The sequence below is a fragment of the Mixophyes fleayi genome, chromosome 1 (genome assembly GCF_038048845.1).
Source record: "Mixophyes fleayi isolate aMixFle1 chromosome 1, aMixFle1.hap1, whole genome shotgun sequence".
NCBI lineage: Eukaryota > Metazoa > Chordata > Amphibia > Anura > Limnodynastidae > Mixophyes > Mixophyes fleayi.
Window position 1 is genome coordinate 449,508,356 of NC_134402.1, and position 18,704 is coordinate 449,527,059.

Here is an 18,704-nt window from a genome sequence, read left to right on the forward strand (position 1 = left end):
GGGCCCATGCAGACCCCTGCCCACTGCTGGAAGTGCCTACAATGGATATGTGAGTGCCAGAACTGTACCATGTAGCAATGGAAGAAGGGGGGCTGGTCTGATGACTCACGTTTTCTTTTACATTATGCGGATGGCTGAGTGCATGTGTCATTTAACCTGGGGAAGAGATGGAACCAGGATGCACTATGGGAAGACGACAAGCTGGCAGAGGCAGTGTGATATTCTTGGCAATGTACAGCTGGGAAACCTTGGGTCCTGGCGTTCATGAGGATGTTACTTTGACACGTACCACCTACCTAAACATTGTACCAGACCAAATGCACCTCTTCATCCCAACAGTATTCCCTGATGGCAGTGGCCTATTTCAGCAAGATAATGCGCCCTGCCACACTGCAAACATTGTTCAGGAATGGTTTGAGGATCACGACCTGGTCTTGGCCTCTAAATTCCCCAGGTCGCAATCAGAACTAGCATCTGTGGGATGTGCTGAGAAAACAAGTCCGAGCCACGGAGGCCCCACCTCACAACTTACAGGACTTAAAGGATCTGCTGCTAACGTCTTGGTGCCAGATACCACAGGACACCTTCAGAGGTCTTGTAGAGTCCATACTTCAATGGGTCAGAGCTGTTTTAGCGGCACAAGGGAGATCTACACAATACTAGGCAGATGGTTTTAATGTTGTGGGTGACTGGTATACATCATTTTTGTGGTTTTTTTTGCTTTTTGCAAGAAAGAAAGGAGCAATAAAAGGAAAAGTCTAATGACACTGCCATTTAGGAAGACCTCCACCATAGAGACAAGTTGGTTAACGCTATAGCAATTTTTAGAGGCATCACACCTAGGGACAGCATATTACCTATATCGTGCTATCTAAATAAGAGGGTATTAAAAAAAATGGACGTCAACACTAAAAGTCAACTGTACAAAAGAGAGTTTGAATGTTTTAATGGGAAAAAAAAATCAACTGAATTTTTTTTTTTTTTTTTAAATTCACACTCCGAACATTTGATAAAAAAAAAAAAAAAATTGTGGTTTGAAAATCAGTGGAATAAGCATTTCTGCCTTAGGGCTAAAATACATCACTTATAAATACTGATTGCCAATACTGGAATTCCAGCAGTGCCGTATTAAAACTATACTACCACCAAAGAAACATTTTTTCTAAGTTGCAATCTCCCCTTTGCAGAAGCCTCGGGGGCAGCTCCGCAAAGCCATTTTTTTCTCCAGTTTTCTCCAGTATTTTCTCTGTCTCACAGTTGAAAACTAACGAGGGGCAGGTTGGGTGGCATGAGTGTATTAAGACCAACCACTCTAGTGATTGGTCCTCCTGCTCACAGCCCCCATATGCAGCTGTTTAAAGAGTATAAACAAAATTAATCAGCTGGTTTCCCATAACAGAACCGGGAGAAACAACAGCATGTAGCAGCCCCCAGGAATACTTTCAGTAATATGATATGATAGTAGGTTATTACAGATCTGCACAGGAAAATGGATTAATTCAGCTAAGAAAAACATACATTCAACTAAAAACTTCATGCTCTCGGTAGATGGATACAAGATCGATATGTAATAAAGATATACGATAGATCAGAGTAGAGATCGATATTGGGGTTGGCTCTAGACCAAGTGGACCTCGGCAAAAAGAGCTTTGGTGCAACTAGACCCAAAAGAAGTACCTCAACTACCTCTACTAGGAACATCACAGGATGTGGAGGATGATGAACTACGATTGTCTTATGGTAGTCTTACGTCTGCCCCCTCTGGATGCAATGCTTACCAGTGCTCCGTTCTTTGTATCTAGGAGGATGTGCTCACAATACCTGGAGAACAATCAATGCTGCTTCTCAATGTAGTTATGCGAATAAAGACCTCCATCTAATGCAAGTAATTAATGAATAGGACCGCAAAAGCATTTTTCATAAATCCTGCATGAATGGAAACTAACAATTTTCTCTCTAGATTTAAATGTAGCAATTTACTCTTATTCTTTCATAAGTTAGTGTGGCCCGCTCCATACCATGCCTTCCCCACCTCTGTTCCAATACAGCTCCTGTCTCAATTCCCCTATGAGTGGGGGTCATGGAGTAGTTCATAGCATTGCATCATGGCATACAAGACCCATCCTTAGACCCCCTACTCAAGACTCACACCGGAAATATGATCTTCTTGCGGAACACAAAGCCACCCTCACTGACGCCAACAGCATGTGGTCTGATCACAGCGCCGGCTACCCACAAGTAGCCGCCCTGTCAGTCCATGCGTTGTGTCGGCCCTAGATAGACATTTATAGATAGGCAGACACATTCTGTAAGGATTCTTTGCTTGCTTGCTATATCGTGTACTTTAATGATAAGTCCGTGAAGAAGCGACTGACGAGAGCAGACCTTACGGAGGTAATTAGCACTCAGCAGACAGCTTGCTATACAAGACACACTTCATAGAAGAAAGATGACAACCCATGCGTGACATTTTATAGAGTTGGGAGGTTTTTAATCTAACATTTCTGCACAATGAGATTATCTATCTGTAGATTTAATTTATGGCTCAAATTGTTGTAGGCAAAAACAAGCAATTTAATAAACAAAACATCTTCTCTCCAACTCCTCTTCCATAATAACAGGAAAGCAAATGAATACTCCGTGCACTATCCAAGTCTACACACCAGGATACGGTGGATTTACAGTGCCCTCTGCTGGCTGTCCGCAGTATACCACTATGGTATAGGATTTCTTTTCCACCTAGCAACAAGAAATTGCCTTCTAGCTACCAACATAACCCAGCAATCTCCCCATAGGAAAGTCAGAGCAGACATTGCAGATTGTGCCGCTTGCAGTCAGTTAAATGAAACAGTAATTGTATTTAAGTGCAGTCTACAAGATGCATGAGACTTATTAACTCTAAGACTGAAAAATAAAAGGAAAATACACGCTGTGCAGAGAAGTGGGGTTTATTTTCACTTTATTTCTCAGTAAATCATCACACAAATATAATGAGCTATCTGAACAGTATTTACCTGCATAGCTGTATTTCATGCTGGGCTGTGCGATGCCTAATCTAACGTGAAACATCCCGCTTACACGGCATGTGAGGGGCGGAACGCAGCGGTGGAAAATAGCAGGAAGTGTACTTATCATTAACGATCAATAATTATCATATTAAGCAGTGCTGTACAGAGAATGTGTGTCATTCTAACCAGTCCCTGAACCACTGGAGCTTACAGTCTAAACCACCTAACACATACACGCGCACACACGTTTATTTGAGCAGCCAATTAACCTGCCGGTATATATTTTTTGGAAACAGAAGAACCCGGAGGAAACCCAGGCCGACAGAGGGAACATACAAATCCCACATAGATAGTAGGACCCTGGTTGCAATTCAAAGGACTCAGGACCTCAGCGCTATGAGGCTGCAACGCTAACTAGTGTGCCACTATACAGTCCTGAGAGTGAATGTATCAAGCGGAGACATTCCGTCCAGTTTCAAAAGTGGAGATGTTGCATATAGCAACCAATCAACGGACTAAATAAATGATAACTAGAATCTGATTGGTTGCTATAGGCAACACCTTCACTTTTCACACCTGCCGGAAACTTGCAACTTGATACGTTTACTCTCTGGAGTTAGTTCAGCAGATATAACATGGAAATGATAAATAGAAGATGGTTTTGTATCACAGGTATATACAATTTCAAGCACTGCAATTAAGTTTTGTTCCTAATCAAGTCAAAGATTTGAAACTGCCAAGACTCAGATATAGTCCATGTCATACTCCCAAACGCCTCTAGATTGGGGATATTAACCTATGGGTCAGGATCCAAAACAAGGGTCACCAATTCCAGACCTCCTCTTTACAAAACTACTATCATACTCATTATATTATTTTGTATAATTCCCTAATACCCCTTTTGAACGATTTAATTTACAACGTAAATATGTGAAAAAAATATATATTATAAATTAAAACCGGACACAGTCATGGAATGAAATACTCGCTGCTTATCAGCAATGTCGTCCTACATATGATACGGTCTTTCAGTATTTTCTGATAAACAATTTAATGTATAGGGAACATTAATAGTGTGCGGAGCCAGGAGCCATTTTTAAACGTAATTGTGTAGATGTTAAGCTGGGCAGACACTACAGAAAACTAGTGCACATGCAATTTCTGTAATGATTTCACCAACAACTGAAAGTCCCGATGATCATGCAGATTCCTGTGTACACACCTACACGATTTACCTTCAGATCTCTGGTCTCCATCTCTCATAACCATCTGCTGAAAAGATGGTGACTCTGTGCACTGTACAGATATCTGCCTACACTGCTGGTTGTGAGTGCGTACACACTTCCACATTTGCCAGACATCGTTCAATCGTTGATTGTGATTTTCAGGAAGTTTATAAAACCAAATTAACAGATGATGTGTTTTGATAGAATAAAATATGATTGTGGCAGCATTCAAACTTTGGTAATATCTTACCGAACGGTTGTTTATCGTGTTATCGGCGCGATAATTGCAGTACTTTTCTGTAGTGTGTATCCAGCTTTAGCCACGTTGGTCCAAATCCCCCACCACAAAAAAAAAAAACAAAAAACAAAAAAAAAAAAAAAAACAAAAACACCTTATCCATAAAATTCCCCAGGCATTTGGGAAGTCTTGCATACAGGCTATATCTCACATCATTGGGTCATGTCCTCTATACACAAATAAGAAACCGGTAACAGACCTGTTTTGGTTAACAAGAGATTGTCCAGGTGTCTGTCTCCAACGCCCAGAATATAGGTAATGACGCAGTAACCAGCTGCAAAGGAAGAACACAGTGTAATGAGATGGTGATCGCCTTCTAACAACGCTGAACGAGTCGCGAGATCCAATGCAATCTATGTTAAATATTCAAAAGTCCTTAAAAACGTTCTCTAGTAGTTTCTCATTTTCTACTGAGTACCGGAGGAACAACATATCCATTTATATAAAGCTTAGTTTTCTCTAACAGCAGACATCCTCGATTAAAGTGTAACTGTCGTCTACACGCAGTAAAGACGGCATTCTGTGGGTTGAATACTCATAAGAATGCATCCTAATAATACGCGACTTCTCCGATCATTTATACGCTCAATTCTTCCAAGGATTTACTTAACAATACTTGCAATTACTTACGTGCAATTAATTTAATTATCAAATATTCTGAGTCATTCACAACTCAATTCATCAGAAATCTGTCAGAAGACGGCACAGATTCTACACAGAATTATGAACAAGCCAAAGGCAAACAAATTGCACACATTACATTACTACAGGGCAGCTATTCAGAAATTAAACCATTTTTAAAATGATTTTAATTCTCTTAATGTGTGTATGACGTGTTCCACAACCGCCCGGAGATTGTAAGCTCCCTAGGGCAGGGCTATCCTTAACCTCTATTTCACGTCAATGTATATCACTTATTTGTATTGTGATCCTCTCAATACACCGCGCTACATATTATGCTGGCACTTCGTAATTAATGATATCAACAATTCACACCACTCAGCTGATTATTTTGCGGTCTGCTATCTATTGTTATGAATATCCTGCCATCTTCTGATTTAACACCATGCAAACATTGCAATTGTTTGTAACCTAACTACTTGTGAGCTGCATCAATTGATTGTTTTAAGTTTGCAAGAAAGTAATAACTGATGGTCTCACCCATCCCAAAATAATTGGGGTAAACCTCTGACAGTAAACCTTTAAGAAATAGGACTGAAGAAAAGATAAGTGGGGTAGAAAAGAGAACAGTCTGTTTTAATAAACTTGTACTAGATCCAGACCTGCCACACTACCCGTAAATTTGTTACCCACAAGTGTGGGAAGAGAGGGATCATTTGCTAAAATCAAAAAACAGCCTAAGCTCTTTGGCACACTGGCCCAGGTATATCCCGTTTACTGGACTCTCTGTAACATGAACTCTCCACACAATTTTACTAATCAACACTCAAATATAAAATGTATTTAACACTTACCACAACTTTTTACATACGTGTCCATGACCTCTGCGCTTATTCCATACGGCCCTTTGTCACTTGGGGAATATTTTCGAAAGAAGTTCTGTAAACAAAATAATAAAGGGAAACAATGTGTAAGACAGAACTTTGTGACAAGAGTGAATCATAAAACCAGCATATGATATATTAAGGATTATTCAGTATTAAGAAATAATATTTATATAAAACTTAAGCCATCTAATGTCATCCTCCCTTATGACTACTGAAAGGTAAAAGGTGGCAAAATCCCGTACAGCTGACGTAGCAATCTGCGTTTCTCCAGCTGCTGTAAGACTACTAGTCCCAGCATGCCATAGGCTGGTGTATACGCTGGTACTTCCAGTTCCACTGCAGCTAGAGAGTCACATTTTGCAGACTTAACTTAAATGTGCAGAAATTTAGAAATCGGATGCAACTTCACCCTTACTCGTCTGCAATATATAAGATAGGTTTGATCAATATTGCAATGTTCCTGAAACGCAGTAGAAGAATTACGGTAACTATGCTAGCAAGCTTCTGGTTGGATGGCAGCAGAGCCAATCACAAGCCGGGAGTCAGTTCAGCCCCAGCGTCAGAAACCTCTTGTAGCAGAATTTCTGCAGAGGTCTCCAATCACAGCAAGTCCTGGGAGCCTCCTGTTCTTGGGCAAACAGGGACATTAGCATGGAAGGGACACACATCAATATGTACTACTGCGGCGTGGTTTGGAAAATTAAATTTAAAAAGATGAATATGTGCACCCATTGACTTCTATAGAGAAACTGCTATAAAAAAGTTAAGCATCAATAGGAAATCTTAAGACACAAAACTTTGACTTCCTGGCTTTTTCCAGCTCTGACAGATTGTAATACCTCATTGGTTGCCATTTGTGCTACATTCATTAGGTTATTAAGTAAAGAATTTGAGGTATAGGATAAGAAAACTGTGCCAGATTCCAGGACACAGGTCCCTGTCCTGACCGTTCACTGGGACACGCTGAATTAAATTACTTACCTGTATACTCCCTTCTGTGGCCAGAACTTCAGCAACAGGAACAGACTGAATGAACTGCATGAATCCTGCAAGGAAAATTGTACGTTCTGGTAAATATATACAAAATGCTGATATTTCCAGCTCTGTTTATACAGAAACCTGGTGCACCTCAGTCACTAAATATCCTGTTATTTCCCTCCATCTGCTGTATAAGAAGTGTTTTAGCAGAGAGCTGCTGCCTAATGAAGCCAGAGAACAAATGTTTATTCGGAGCGGTTTTCGTCCAATTTGCCGGAGTTGAGAGACTGATTTTGCTGAGATTCCCATAATGAAAACACTAAAGTAAAATACTGTTCTTAGCCCAACAAAGGAACAGTTAAATTGTCTTTTGAAGCAGCTCTACAATCGCACATGCCATAGAGAAACGGGCCAGCACGTATGAAATGTTGAAGATTAATCGTCCTCTTGGCATGAGAAGCTGCCAATTACCGAGACTTACTGAGGAGTTAATCGCCCTAAGTAACCAGGGTGGATGCACAGCAGAGAAACTTTACATTATTTACCATGTTTCGTGCTCGTCGCCAGAACTTTGTACGGCGTTAACTTCAGATCAAGGTTTTCCTTTCGTAACAGCTGTAATATAAAGAGCTGTGTTAATTTATATCACTGTACGATGATCGAAAGATGTGATTGGTGATGTAACACACTATACAATAAGAAGATAATGCAACAATCCTGTGAAAATCAAAAAAGCACATCTGATTTTTTTAACATCTACTGTAGCAGGCTATGTTGGTATTTACCCTTTTCCCATTTGCTGTTACCCATTTATGATTTTGGACTACCATGGCAACCAGAGTCACATGGCACGATGTAGTGAGGCAGAGGCGCTTTGGAATGCCCCTCTGAGATCCGTCACCACTGTGACATCACCCTTCTCCTCTCTCTGCCATCACATGACATACTGAGAGCTGTGAGCCCGTGTCTGCGTAGCAAACGGTCTGTGTCTGGCAGTCATTTTTATTTTTTTTTGCCAGCCAGAGAGATTTTAAAAAAGGAGATAATGATTAGGATAATAGCTAAGAAAAAGTAGAGGCATGCTTAAAAAAGGTACTTAACTTGCTATTTAAAGAGAAATACATCTTCTATGTGGGATTGCTGCTTTAAACTGCACAGTCACCTGCATAATTTGGAGGCGTATGTTTATTGGGCTGACAGATATGAAATGAAAATGCAGCTAATATGAACCAGTGACCACACGGAGGCAGGAGGCACAGACTAATGTAAATCGTTCCTGGTAAATGAGCATGCGGAATTCTCATGAATATTTTATCTGGAATTTTAGACCAGTCATTTTATAGTAAATGTTGTAATTGGTCATAAATGTGATGCTTTGTTATTCTGCAATGGTTAACAGGCATCATAGAGCACGGACGGACAGCAGGGTTGTGTAGGCAGCAAGTCAGTAATTGAAATTAGCAAATTGATTGTCCGTCTTTTGATGTAGTATCATCATTAAAAACAAATCTGTTAATGGCGCTAACAGACCAGTAACCTCAATCTTCCTGGTGTTTATTTGTTCACAGCAAATGTAAATATAAACAGATTTTTTTGTGCCGCGTGTAGGCGATAGCTCTGCGACAGCAGAAATAAATTTGTGGGTCGCATCAGCAACCATCAGACAAAAGCAATAATTAGGGAGACAACAGTTGAGCTTTATGCTACATGGTCATAAATGCCCCTTGGTGCGATTGTTTACGTGTATCATGGGGCAGCACAGTGGCCTAGTGGTTAGCACTTCTGCCTCACAGCACTGGGGTCATGAGTTCAATTCCTGACCATGGCCTTATCTGTGTGGAGTTTGTATGTTCTCCCTGTGTTTGCGTGGGTTTCCTCCGGGTACTCCGGTTTCCTCCCACACTCCAAAAACATACTAGTAGGTTAATTGGCTGCTATCAAAATTGACCCTAGTCTCTACCTGTCTGTCTCCCTCTGTCTGTCTGTCTGTCTGTCTGTATGAGTCTGTGTCTATATTAGGAAATTTAGACTGTAGGCTCCATTGGGACAGGGACAGATGTGAATGAGTTCTCTGTACAGCGCTGCGGAATCAGTGGCGCTATATAAATAAATGGTGATGATGATGTATGATGACATAACAAAGGTCAAATATTTCCAACAACGCAAATGACATCAGGCACCTTGTGCGCGATTTATGCCAATTTATTCACGTAAGCGCATGTCACAAAGGCTACGACAAGGAATTGTCTTACTACGGCCTGATTCTGTGTTGCTGGAGGAGATATTTAACGTATGTTCAAGAGTGTTCATTTTGGGTGGCTTTATTAATTTAATGGGTGATGGCAAATACCCCAAAAATTATCTTATTTTTACACAAAAAAATATTTATAGATGCTAATCTACCACTGAAACATTACAAAGTACAAATATGACAAAGTAGTGCAGACAGTCGCAATGTCCTTAATTAAGACACTAATTAATTACAGCATCTTTTCTTTAATTACCACCATTTTTATCCTTTGGAACATAATTTAAGGAGTGGTCCAAAAGTGACAGTAGCAGAACCACTTCCATCCAGGATCACAATCCTGCAGATCGCTTTGGAAAGTGTGTATACAGGGACCCTCCCCAAAAGGAGGAACCAGAAGTGCCCCCCAAGAACGTACAAGGTGGTAAATAGGTGCATACCTGAAGATTAATGCACATCATTATTTGTAAATAAATGACCACATCCGATGATTACATAACACACAACAAATGTTCCTGTCCATACCTTGTCCATTAGGGAAATGATCTGAAGGATCAGCTGGTCCTGGCGCAAGTCATCTCCGTTTTTGAATATTACTGGGTATTTCCCTCCATCTTCAGTTTTGAAGTACAACTTGGCCGGCATCAGGGCGCTCTGGCGATGTGAAACATGACAATAACATGGAGGTACGGCATAGGCTGTATCTACAGTCTGTCCTACTATTGGGAATTGTGCTTCCTGGAGGCTTACACCAACACCCCATGTCAACATAACGTACAGAGAAACAGACCGCTATGAACAGTGCTGGTCGTACGCATCATCATTCAACATTTGGCCTGACCACCGAAAACCATTCATGTGGACAGATCTAGCCAATCAGAATTCCCATGGGGCCACCTCAGCGGTCAGCTGATCATACATGGATGATCACTGCATCAGTGGATAACGGTTTAAATACAGCTGAAAATGCTCTGGGCGTCACTCTTAGTCCAAATCAGCAAAACCGTTCGACAAGACATGACAAGCTTTGGCCCATTGTCTGTACTACCCAAGTGTGATATGACTCCACACTATTCCCCCCCCCCCCCAGAGGTGCATGTGTGATTCGGTTTGACAATGCTTTATCTGGCCGATTATGCTCTTTGTTGCTCTGTAAATAATCTTGGAAAAATATAGAGACTAGAGGACAAAAACCTGTCTGCGGGTAGTAACACCATGTAATGGGAATAGAGACCTACAGAGGATTTACTGAACGTGGTACTCAAAAGGGAAACAAGGTGGAAATTATAGAAACTTCACAGGAAATATAGAAGCACAAAACAAGGATACAAATGTGCACAGAACATACAAGCATAAAATAAATCTCATTACTGATAACAATGTCATTTGAAAATGACATCTTTACCTTGAAGAGTGTGGCTTTCTCTGGGATGATCCCTCTGATCTTCACTTGGGGCTCTAGTGGTAGAGGAATGGGCTCAATCTCAGAGAGGTTCATCTTCTCGTTGTCCCCCAACAAGGCCTGTAGCCTCTCGTTCTGTGAACGGCAGGATGTTGTGTGATTACTATTATCTAATACAAAACGGAACTTACACAAATATCTACCTGGACCATTGTGTTTCTTATTCAGTTGGGTCAATAATTTAGTGCTACTGCAGACTCAACGGGACTACAGGTAAGAAGAGTCCCTTCCTCAACTATAATGAACCCTGCGGAATTCCACCATCATCTAACACTGAGACCCAATAAGTCACTGGTTCAGACAGGCCGCAACGTTATTAATTCTGGTAAACAGAACCACCATCACTATTGGTAGGCAAGAGCCACATGGATTTCTTATTTCCTAAATGAAGGTGGATGGGGGATGGGCAGGGGTGAGACGGGACCCAAACTAACACACATCGCATTTCGAAACATCACAAGTTCCATCAGTCCGTCCTATTTGCCCTGATAAGAAATCTTTACCGGTCATGAGAAAAACAAACTATATTTGCTTGTCTAAGAAATAACATTAATCCCAGAGCCAGAGAGTAAAAATGAGAAAATTGGTCTGATCGGAAAGTGGGTGAAAATTCGTCACTCTTGAAGTAGATAATTAATCTTTCCATCGTTGCCCAAAGTAATGTCACAACATTAACCATGCAGCTATGACAGCAACGATCATATACCCAATGACTGGACCCGTTTTCCTGATATGTTTCCTGTGTATTACTGATTTGAGGAACGGATGTAATGTACAGAGTATGACAACGATATATCTGGGGCTCAGTAGTGTGCTGGACATATAGATGACAACCTACAGAGCAGGATGTATGATCTGTGTATGTCACCAAGTTACATGGAGCAACACGTGACACAGGAGACTGCACATAGAGGCAATGACATGAGGAGAATGCTGGATGGACAGGGGGTGGGGGGGGGGGGGGGGGCTGGGCAGGCTCACCTTCTTTTTGCGGTTCCCACTTTCACGCTGCACGGCTTTCATCAAATGAACCAGTCTGTCTACGAACGTTTGCTGCGTTGCCAGCAGTGAGCGCATCACTCGGACAGACTTATCGCCCTATAGGAGGGGATGGAAAGGAGAGATGAGCTGCTCAGTGCAGGATCACGTGCCGGGCACTATGCACACTCTAAGCACGAGACACAAGTAACGCAATATATCATTGGTTATTAGCAGCTTCTCCCTGGATGTCAGCTTAGATTCAACAGCTGTAAAACATTGTCCTGGCTGGATTACATTGGTGTTATTTGTTCCAAAGCAGGATGTCTTCTGTACCCGGGTCCCCACAGTGTCATCTGCAATGTTATAGGTGCCCGTCTGTCCCCATCACTGCAATATATAAGCTCCTCCAACTAGCAGTATGACATCACAGGGTTTTAAAAGTGTGACATCTTCGGTTATATTGTGGTAATTGGTGACTTAAAGCAAAACACACTGATAAATGTTAACATTACAATTATGACCCTCATCGTGTATTCTTGAGATCAGCAACTGCAAACCTATCACCCAAAAATTTTTAAGAAAAATAATGTGCTAAAAAGATTGTATAATTAGTTAGCAAAATAAGCCGAACTCTCCTTCATGAATTTAAGTCAATTAAAACTTAACTTAATTGTAGTACCTGTGGAATCTCTAACCCTAAAGTACACATTTCACCAGGTCATGCATTTAGTACATATGCTATGGTCAGTTAGACATCAATTTTCTTGATCTGCAGTCGTCTGTTCTTCTCAGTGGCTACAACTATAAAAGTTATGCAGCTTCTACCCGCACTGGGAGAGTCATAAGTGTGTTTAGTGCTGCACGCTTCCATAAACGCCAGTGTGGTCAATATAATTGAGACCGCATCAGATACATTACCTTTAATAGCGCCTGACTAAACCGCCTCATGACGTTCATGTACATCTCATGGGTCTTTGGACCTCTCTGCTGGGTGTCCTGGTCTTCACATTCAACTATAACATACCTGTGGGAATAATGAAAAACATAATGCTCTATCCATCTTGCAAATCCTTGATGAGGAAGTTCCATACATTTAGGGAGACTTCTAAAGTTTCACTCAAGTGAGTGAAGACAAATAAGCATCTCCCGAATCAGTTCTCTCTTACAATTGTCCATATAGTGAAGGCAGAAGATCCCATACCCTACAATGCTGAGCCTCAATCAGGGCGACAGTCTGCAATTATAATGCAGATTCCTATGAAGTCCCCCTAACCATGTTCACTTCTGCAGTGATAAAGAATTGAACTTGTTAAGCCCACCTTACACTAACCGGGCCCCAATACAATCTCAGCACAGCTTGTGTCATGTACGGACTTCCAAGGCTGCCATGTAGATGGTGTGTTCAGAAGTGATAGTTCCTGCAATGGAGGTGTGTATGTTGGATATACTGACATTTAATACCGTATACCACAAGGATATAAATCTATATTTTTCCATTTCAGTTGGTGTACATGTGTTAAATCAGCTTTTACCCAGTAAATAGGGAAATTAAACTTTCTGTATGATTTACATTTTGGATAGTGAACACGCAGCTAATGTCAACAGCAACCTGTACAGGAGGAAAATGTTTGTGCAATTTGGGAGCTTCTGTTCTTAAATACTCAATTTATTAAAGTTTTTTTGTTTTTTCAATAAAGGCAATGAGGGAGCAAAATTTGTAACATTTTTGCAATACCTGGAAAATCTGTATTAAATATACAACATGTTATGTTGACTATTTGACAAGTTTTGCAATATTGGTATGCAACAGAGTTGTTTTCCGTAAATGAATGTTGAACATGCAAATCTGTGAGTGCTCCTATCTAATACATTCAGTTGCTGATCTGTCAGATGATGCATGAATAGAGGGAGAGGACAATGATCAGCTCTCATGCAGGATGATTACCGCATGTTATTCTGTACAAGACGACGCACTACGCTGGAAATTTACATGTGACTTTAAGGGGGGCGGAGCTACAAGATATGGGAACTTTTATAAGATACCCGGCACAATCAATGTTGCTCTTTATGCTGAAATAGTCACTTGTCTCACGTAAAAGAACCATTTTAAAAAATAAAATCAAGCTAGTAGTAGATTGAAAAATCAAAAAATATTCAAATTTAGTAATTTATTAGTGTGCTGCCACGCCGGCACAGGGAGCGCACAAGGGTGCTGCCACGCCGGCACAGGGAGCGCACAAGTGTGCCGCCACCAGTAAATGTAACGTGTAAATGTGTACACACCAGTATAGGTAGTTGGCCAGGGTGGAGTTCTTGCAGGCTCTTGAGATGAGGAAGGTGCAGAGATCTTGCTGGAAAACAAAGAATAAAATGTGATACATTGATTGCACCACATCGGACGCCATTATCTGCCCTCACAGTGGTGCGATCACAAGTTCTGCACTTCTCATTTTATAGATTTATTTCCAGTAACCAATAATAAAACAAGCATTCAGTGCAGTTATACTACGTGACTTATTAACCTCCCAACTGCCAAGCACAACAGGCCAACATAATACAGCACTCCAACAGTATTGACTTTATTACACACACCTCTACCTATCCAATTTATGTTCCTTAGTAGGTTGTTTAGAAATGTATTTAAGCATTTACATAAGCTGGAGTGTGATTCATTATTTGTACTCTTGTTATTGTTGCACTTAATAACGTGTTTACAATGGAAACAAGCACAGATTTGGAAGAATTCTTCATGTTAGGACTTCTGTCTTTTCAGAATGTTATTGATTTGAACTTTTACGCAGACGTTGCTGTGGGTTCCTGTAATAAGCCGATGTCAAGTTCCTGGAAACTCTGTATAACCTATGGTGAGAATTCATGTTGCTTGATGTAGATCGCGGTGGCATCTGCCTCTACCATTCATCTGGTTGTATTACACTAAGCACTGCTCTCTGAGTGGTTTGTATTGGATATTGTGCTCAGGCTCACCAGAATCGGGTTCTTGGTTGCCATGGCAACCAGAGGCACAGGACTTGTTGAGACCTACTTTAATGAGTTCAATTCCTGACCATGTGAGGAGTTTGTATGCTCTCAATGTGTTTGCGTGGGTTTCCTCCCACATTCCAAAAAACATACTAGAAAGTTAATTGGCTGCTATCAAATTGATGTGTATGTTAGGGAATTTAGACAGTAAGCTTCAATGGGGCAGGAACTGATGTAAACGAGTTCTCTGTACAGCGCTACAGAATTTATGGTGCTAAATAAATAGCTGAGAATATACTAAAGGAACGTGTTCCATCTTGTGACAAAGTACATTAACCTCTCTTCAGCAACATTAGTGCTGAGCAAAATCTGAGGGAGCTTTTACATCGCTTATAAAATGTTCACTTCGCAGTCAAAGCTGGTGCAATTTAGTCGTTTTATACAGTTTCGCTATTCAAACTAGAAGAGCACAGCGCTCTGAAGCCGTAGTGAGACCCAGCTGGGAACAGAATCCCAGTTTTCTTTTACATGGGAAGAGCTTCAGAGCGGATCTGCTGTGAACATGCAGAGATGGGTCCCCCTCACTAGTATGAGTTACTAGGGAAGATTTAGGGGCACATCTGTTCTTGGCGAAGTGCTTCCGAATCGGTCGCGGGGGCACTCCACGGCAATGTAACAGTGAATTTTGCCTCGAACATCACAGGGGTGTGCAGAGGAGTCCGTTCGGCTGGGTACTGTAGTGTATGAAAATATGCGCTGCTAAATATCGCAGAGAACTGAATGGGCCCCTCTGGCCGATGCTGAGAGGCAGATTTATCGAAGCCCATGGCAACCAATCAAATTCTAGCTATCAATTTATAGAATGCACTAGATAAATGATAGCTAGGATATGATTGGTTGCCATGGGCAACACTTCCACATTTCCTTTTTAAGTTTGATAAATCTGCCCCTAAATTTCGACCAGGTGTCATTCCCATATAAAGCTGTAAATATAAATCAATGACATGATAGGGAGATAAAAGGGTGAATGGAAAAAGGGTGGAGACCAACATATGGGATTTGTGTCACCGAAACAATATGAGAAAAATGTAACTTTCTCAACAACTTATTAACAGGTACTTTCACCCGGACCCCCACAGAGAAGCAGTTATTCATCCTCACTGCAGTCCTGCTCTGTGCCTGGAGAACACTGCTGGATACCAGAGCAACTTCTATAAAAGGGCACATTGATGTTAATTATTGAGCACATGAAAGGACTGGTCTGTGATATATCCGCAGCTCACCTCAAGGTTCTCGGCTTCCAGACCATCCTTGGCCTTAGCGGACGGTCCCGGAGATGACGATCGAGGGATGTTACTTGATATGATCTGTGAACTGTGATATAAAAGAAAAGTAAGACTGTTGGAACTGAAACAATGTATCCAGTGTTCATTTACTCTGAAAGAATCACATACAAACAGATGAGATTTTAACATAATGTACTTCCAAACACAATCATGTATTTACAAAATAAGCAGCTCTCAATAATTATCTCAAATTCCCATCTTGAAAGCATTACTATGCTGGGAGTTGATTGTTATTGTGTCTGTTCCATAAGTGTTTTTTTTTAAATCTTCACTAATTTCCAATCCAAAGTTCTATTCTTTTTTTTTTTTCCCCACCTACTGAATCGCTAACCGCAACAAAGTTCGGATACTGCTATAAAAATGCTGTGTAATGCTTTACTGTTCGATTTACTGAAACTTTGCTACCAGAGTCTGTTTCTGTAACTAGACAGAAATGGAGCCGTGCGCTCGGGTGCACTGTACCTGTCCACATCGCCAGGGTTCATTCCAGAGGTGATCATGCTCTCCAACATGGGGCCCTGGCTGTCCCTCTTCGTCGGCTCTAATCCGCTCTTTATATCATCAAAGTTTTCATACTTCAGAGCTTGCACTAACTGCAACAAGTACATCAACAAATCCTGCAGGAATACAAATACAATTCAGTATGGAAAGGTTCTTAAAACACTTCATGTTTCTGATTGCTGCCTCTAATGGATCTGAAGCTTTCTGTGCGAGAGAAACAACATTTTAAAAGCTTCACATTTAGCTACTTTAGAATACAATTTTCATTGAAGGATTACGGTACATCTCAAGTCTAGCGCTGTAAGATTCTCCTGGAAGCATTAAGAACTATTTGTCCCTCACTGGGGGCTGTCTGGAATAGCTTCAATACAGTATATGAAAATGTTGATTATGTGCAGATGTTTATGTTCTGTATGCTGCAAAGCACTATGGAGCATACTGGCGCTACCTATATTATCATCATCATCATCAACAGTGTTGCATCAATGTGTAAAGAGGAAGGGCCATTCACAGACACCTTAATAAGTTTTACTGCATTGCAGTCTTCTAGGTAACAGAGTGCTGGAAGTAAATGGAATGACCAGAGACATTATTGCAAGTTTGAACGGAAGTTTTATTTGAGATTTATGACTGCAGCATCTTTTCAATCAATAACAAGATGTAGTTTGTGTTGGAGAAGAAATATCTTCATTAAACTTCACTTTGTGCCAAATCTGCAGATAAGTTAATTTGCCACATTGCTCCATACATGCTTAAATGCAATTTTTGGATTTAGATGTACTTTTACAAGACAAGGTTTGTGAGGGAAGCAGGTGTAGAACGGACATTTATATTTATGAAACCTAACACTCACGTACTATTTCGAGACTCAAAACATATCTCTTGCTATAACCAAACAAACTAGACTAAAGTCTGGGTTCCTCTAACATTTCATTACACAAAAAAAAAACATATCAGACATACTACAATAAAGTGTGAGGGCAGATTTATCAAACCTTATAGAAATAAAAGGGGAAGTGTTGCCCATAGCAACCAGAGTCTAGCTATCTTTAAGTGGTGTTATTAGGAAAAGCCATTTCACTGGGTGTATGAGAAGGCAGCTGCCTCTTTTATTACCATCCACCAACCAACGCGACTAGTGTTTCAGCAGAGTGTTTGAGAAATGGGTACTTGAATAGAAGAGAGAGGAAACGTTTAAAGTTATGACATATGTGCAGCCATCGAGCAGTGAATCGTCCTTGAAGAGAAAGAGGAATTCTTATGCTAAATATATGCAGAGAAAATCCATAAAAAGGAGACACTAATAGTGTGAGATCTATCCTAGCCGATGCATGTTATAAATCAATGCAGATCACATGGCGTGCATACAAAGACACTCACACCAGTTTAATGTGAATAAAAGTTTCATATTTCAAGACACAGACTCTGGTAACACACAGAAGAACAAACACACACTACACGCATCTAAACACACATGTACAGGCACAATAATGTCTGTTTATGTCCAATTAAAAATGTGTTCATCTCTGTTAACACTTTTATTAGTCTGTTTCTCAAGTGTTCTTCTTCAGTGGCTTTTTCTCCTCCATTGCCCTCCTCTACTTCAGAATAACCACAGCAGCACAGAATATTTCAGTTGACCAGCGAGTCATGATGGGAGGAGGGGAATGAAGAAACTCAGAGACTGATGGATAAATGTATGAAGCCGAGAGTTTTTTTTGGCGGGTTTGAAAAACCAATCAGATTCTAGCTATCATTTATTTAGTGCATTCTACAAAATGATAGCTATAATCTGACTGGTTGCTATAGGCAACATCTCCACTTTTGAAACCCGCCGGAAAACTCTCAGCTTGATACATTTACCCCTGAGAGTTAGATAGTGAAAGGAGCATTATCCCCAAACAGCACAGAGCAGTGGTGTGAGCCAATCAAACTGGGGCCAGTCACCCAATCACATTTCTCCTGGGCACTGCTTGTGTAACATTTTTGGAAGTGTTTAACTACACAAAACTGTGTGACAAAGACTCTCGGTTTCAGTTCACTGGAAAACAGTAAACGACATGATTGAAACACCTCACTCGTTTTTCTTTCTTTACCAGAATGACATCAGTGCCCTGCAATCTCATTAAAATGCTTTTACCTACTTATTTTCTCCCAAAGTTTGACAAA

General features: G+C 40.8%; 1 protein-coding gene across 1 annotated transcript in view; it reads right to left on the reverse strand.

The window, feature by feature from the left end:
• The window catches only part of PIK3C3 (phosphatidylinositol 3-kinase catalytic subunit type 3), a 130,763-nt gene that overhangs the window by 59,966 nt on the left and 52,093 nt on the right, over positions 1-18,704 (reverse strand). Inside the window, 11 exon segments of the mRNA XM_075186287.1 lie at positions 4,732-4,806; positions 6,008-6,092; positions 7,022-7,086; positions 7,564-7,633; positions 9,792-9,920; positions 10,672-10,803; positions 11,710-11,826; positions 12,628-12,733; positions 13,993-14,060; positions 15,972-16,062; positions 16,497-16,651. Of these exon segments, the coding sequence (XP_075042388.1) occupies positions 4,732-4,806; positions 6,008-6,092; positions 7,022-7,086; positions 7,564-7,633; positions 9,792-9,920; positions 10,672-10,803; positions 11,710-11,826; positions 12,628-12,733; positions 13,993-14,060; positions 15,972-16,062; positions 16,497-16,651 (1,093 nt within the window).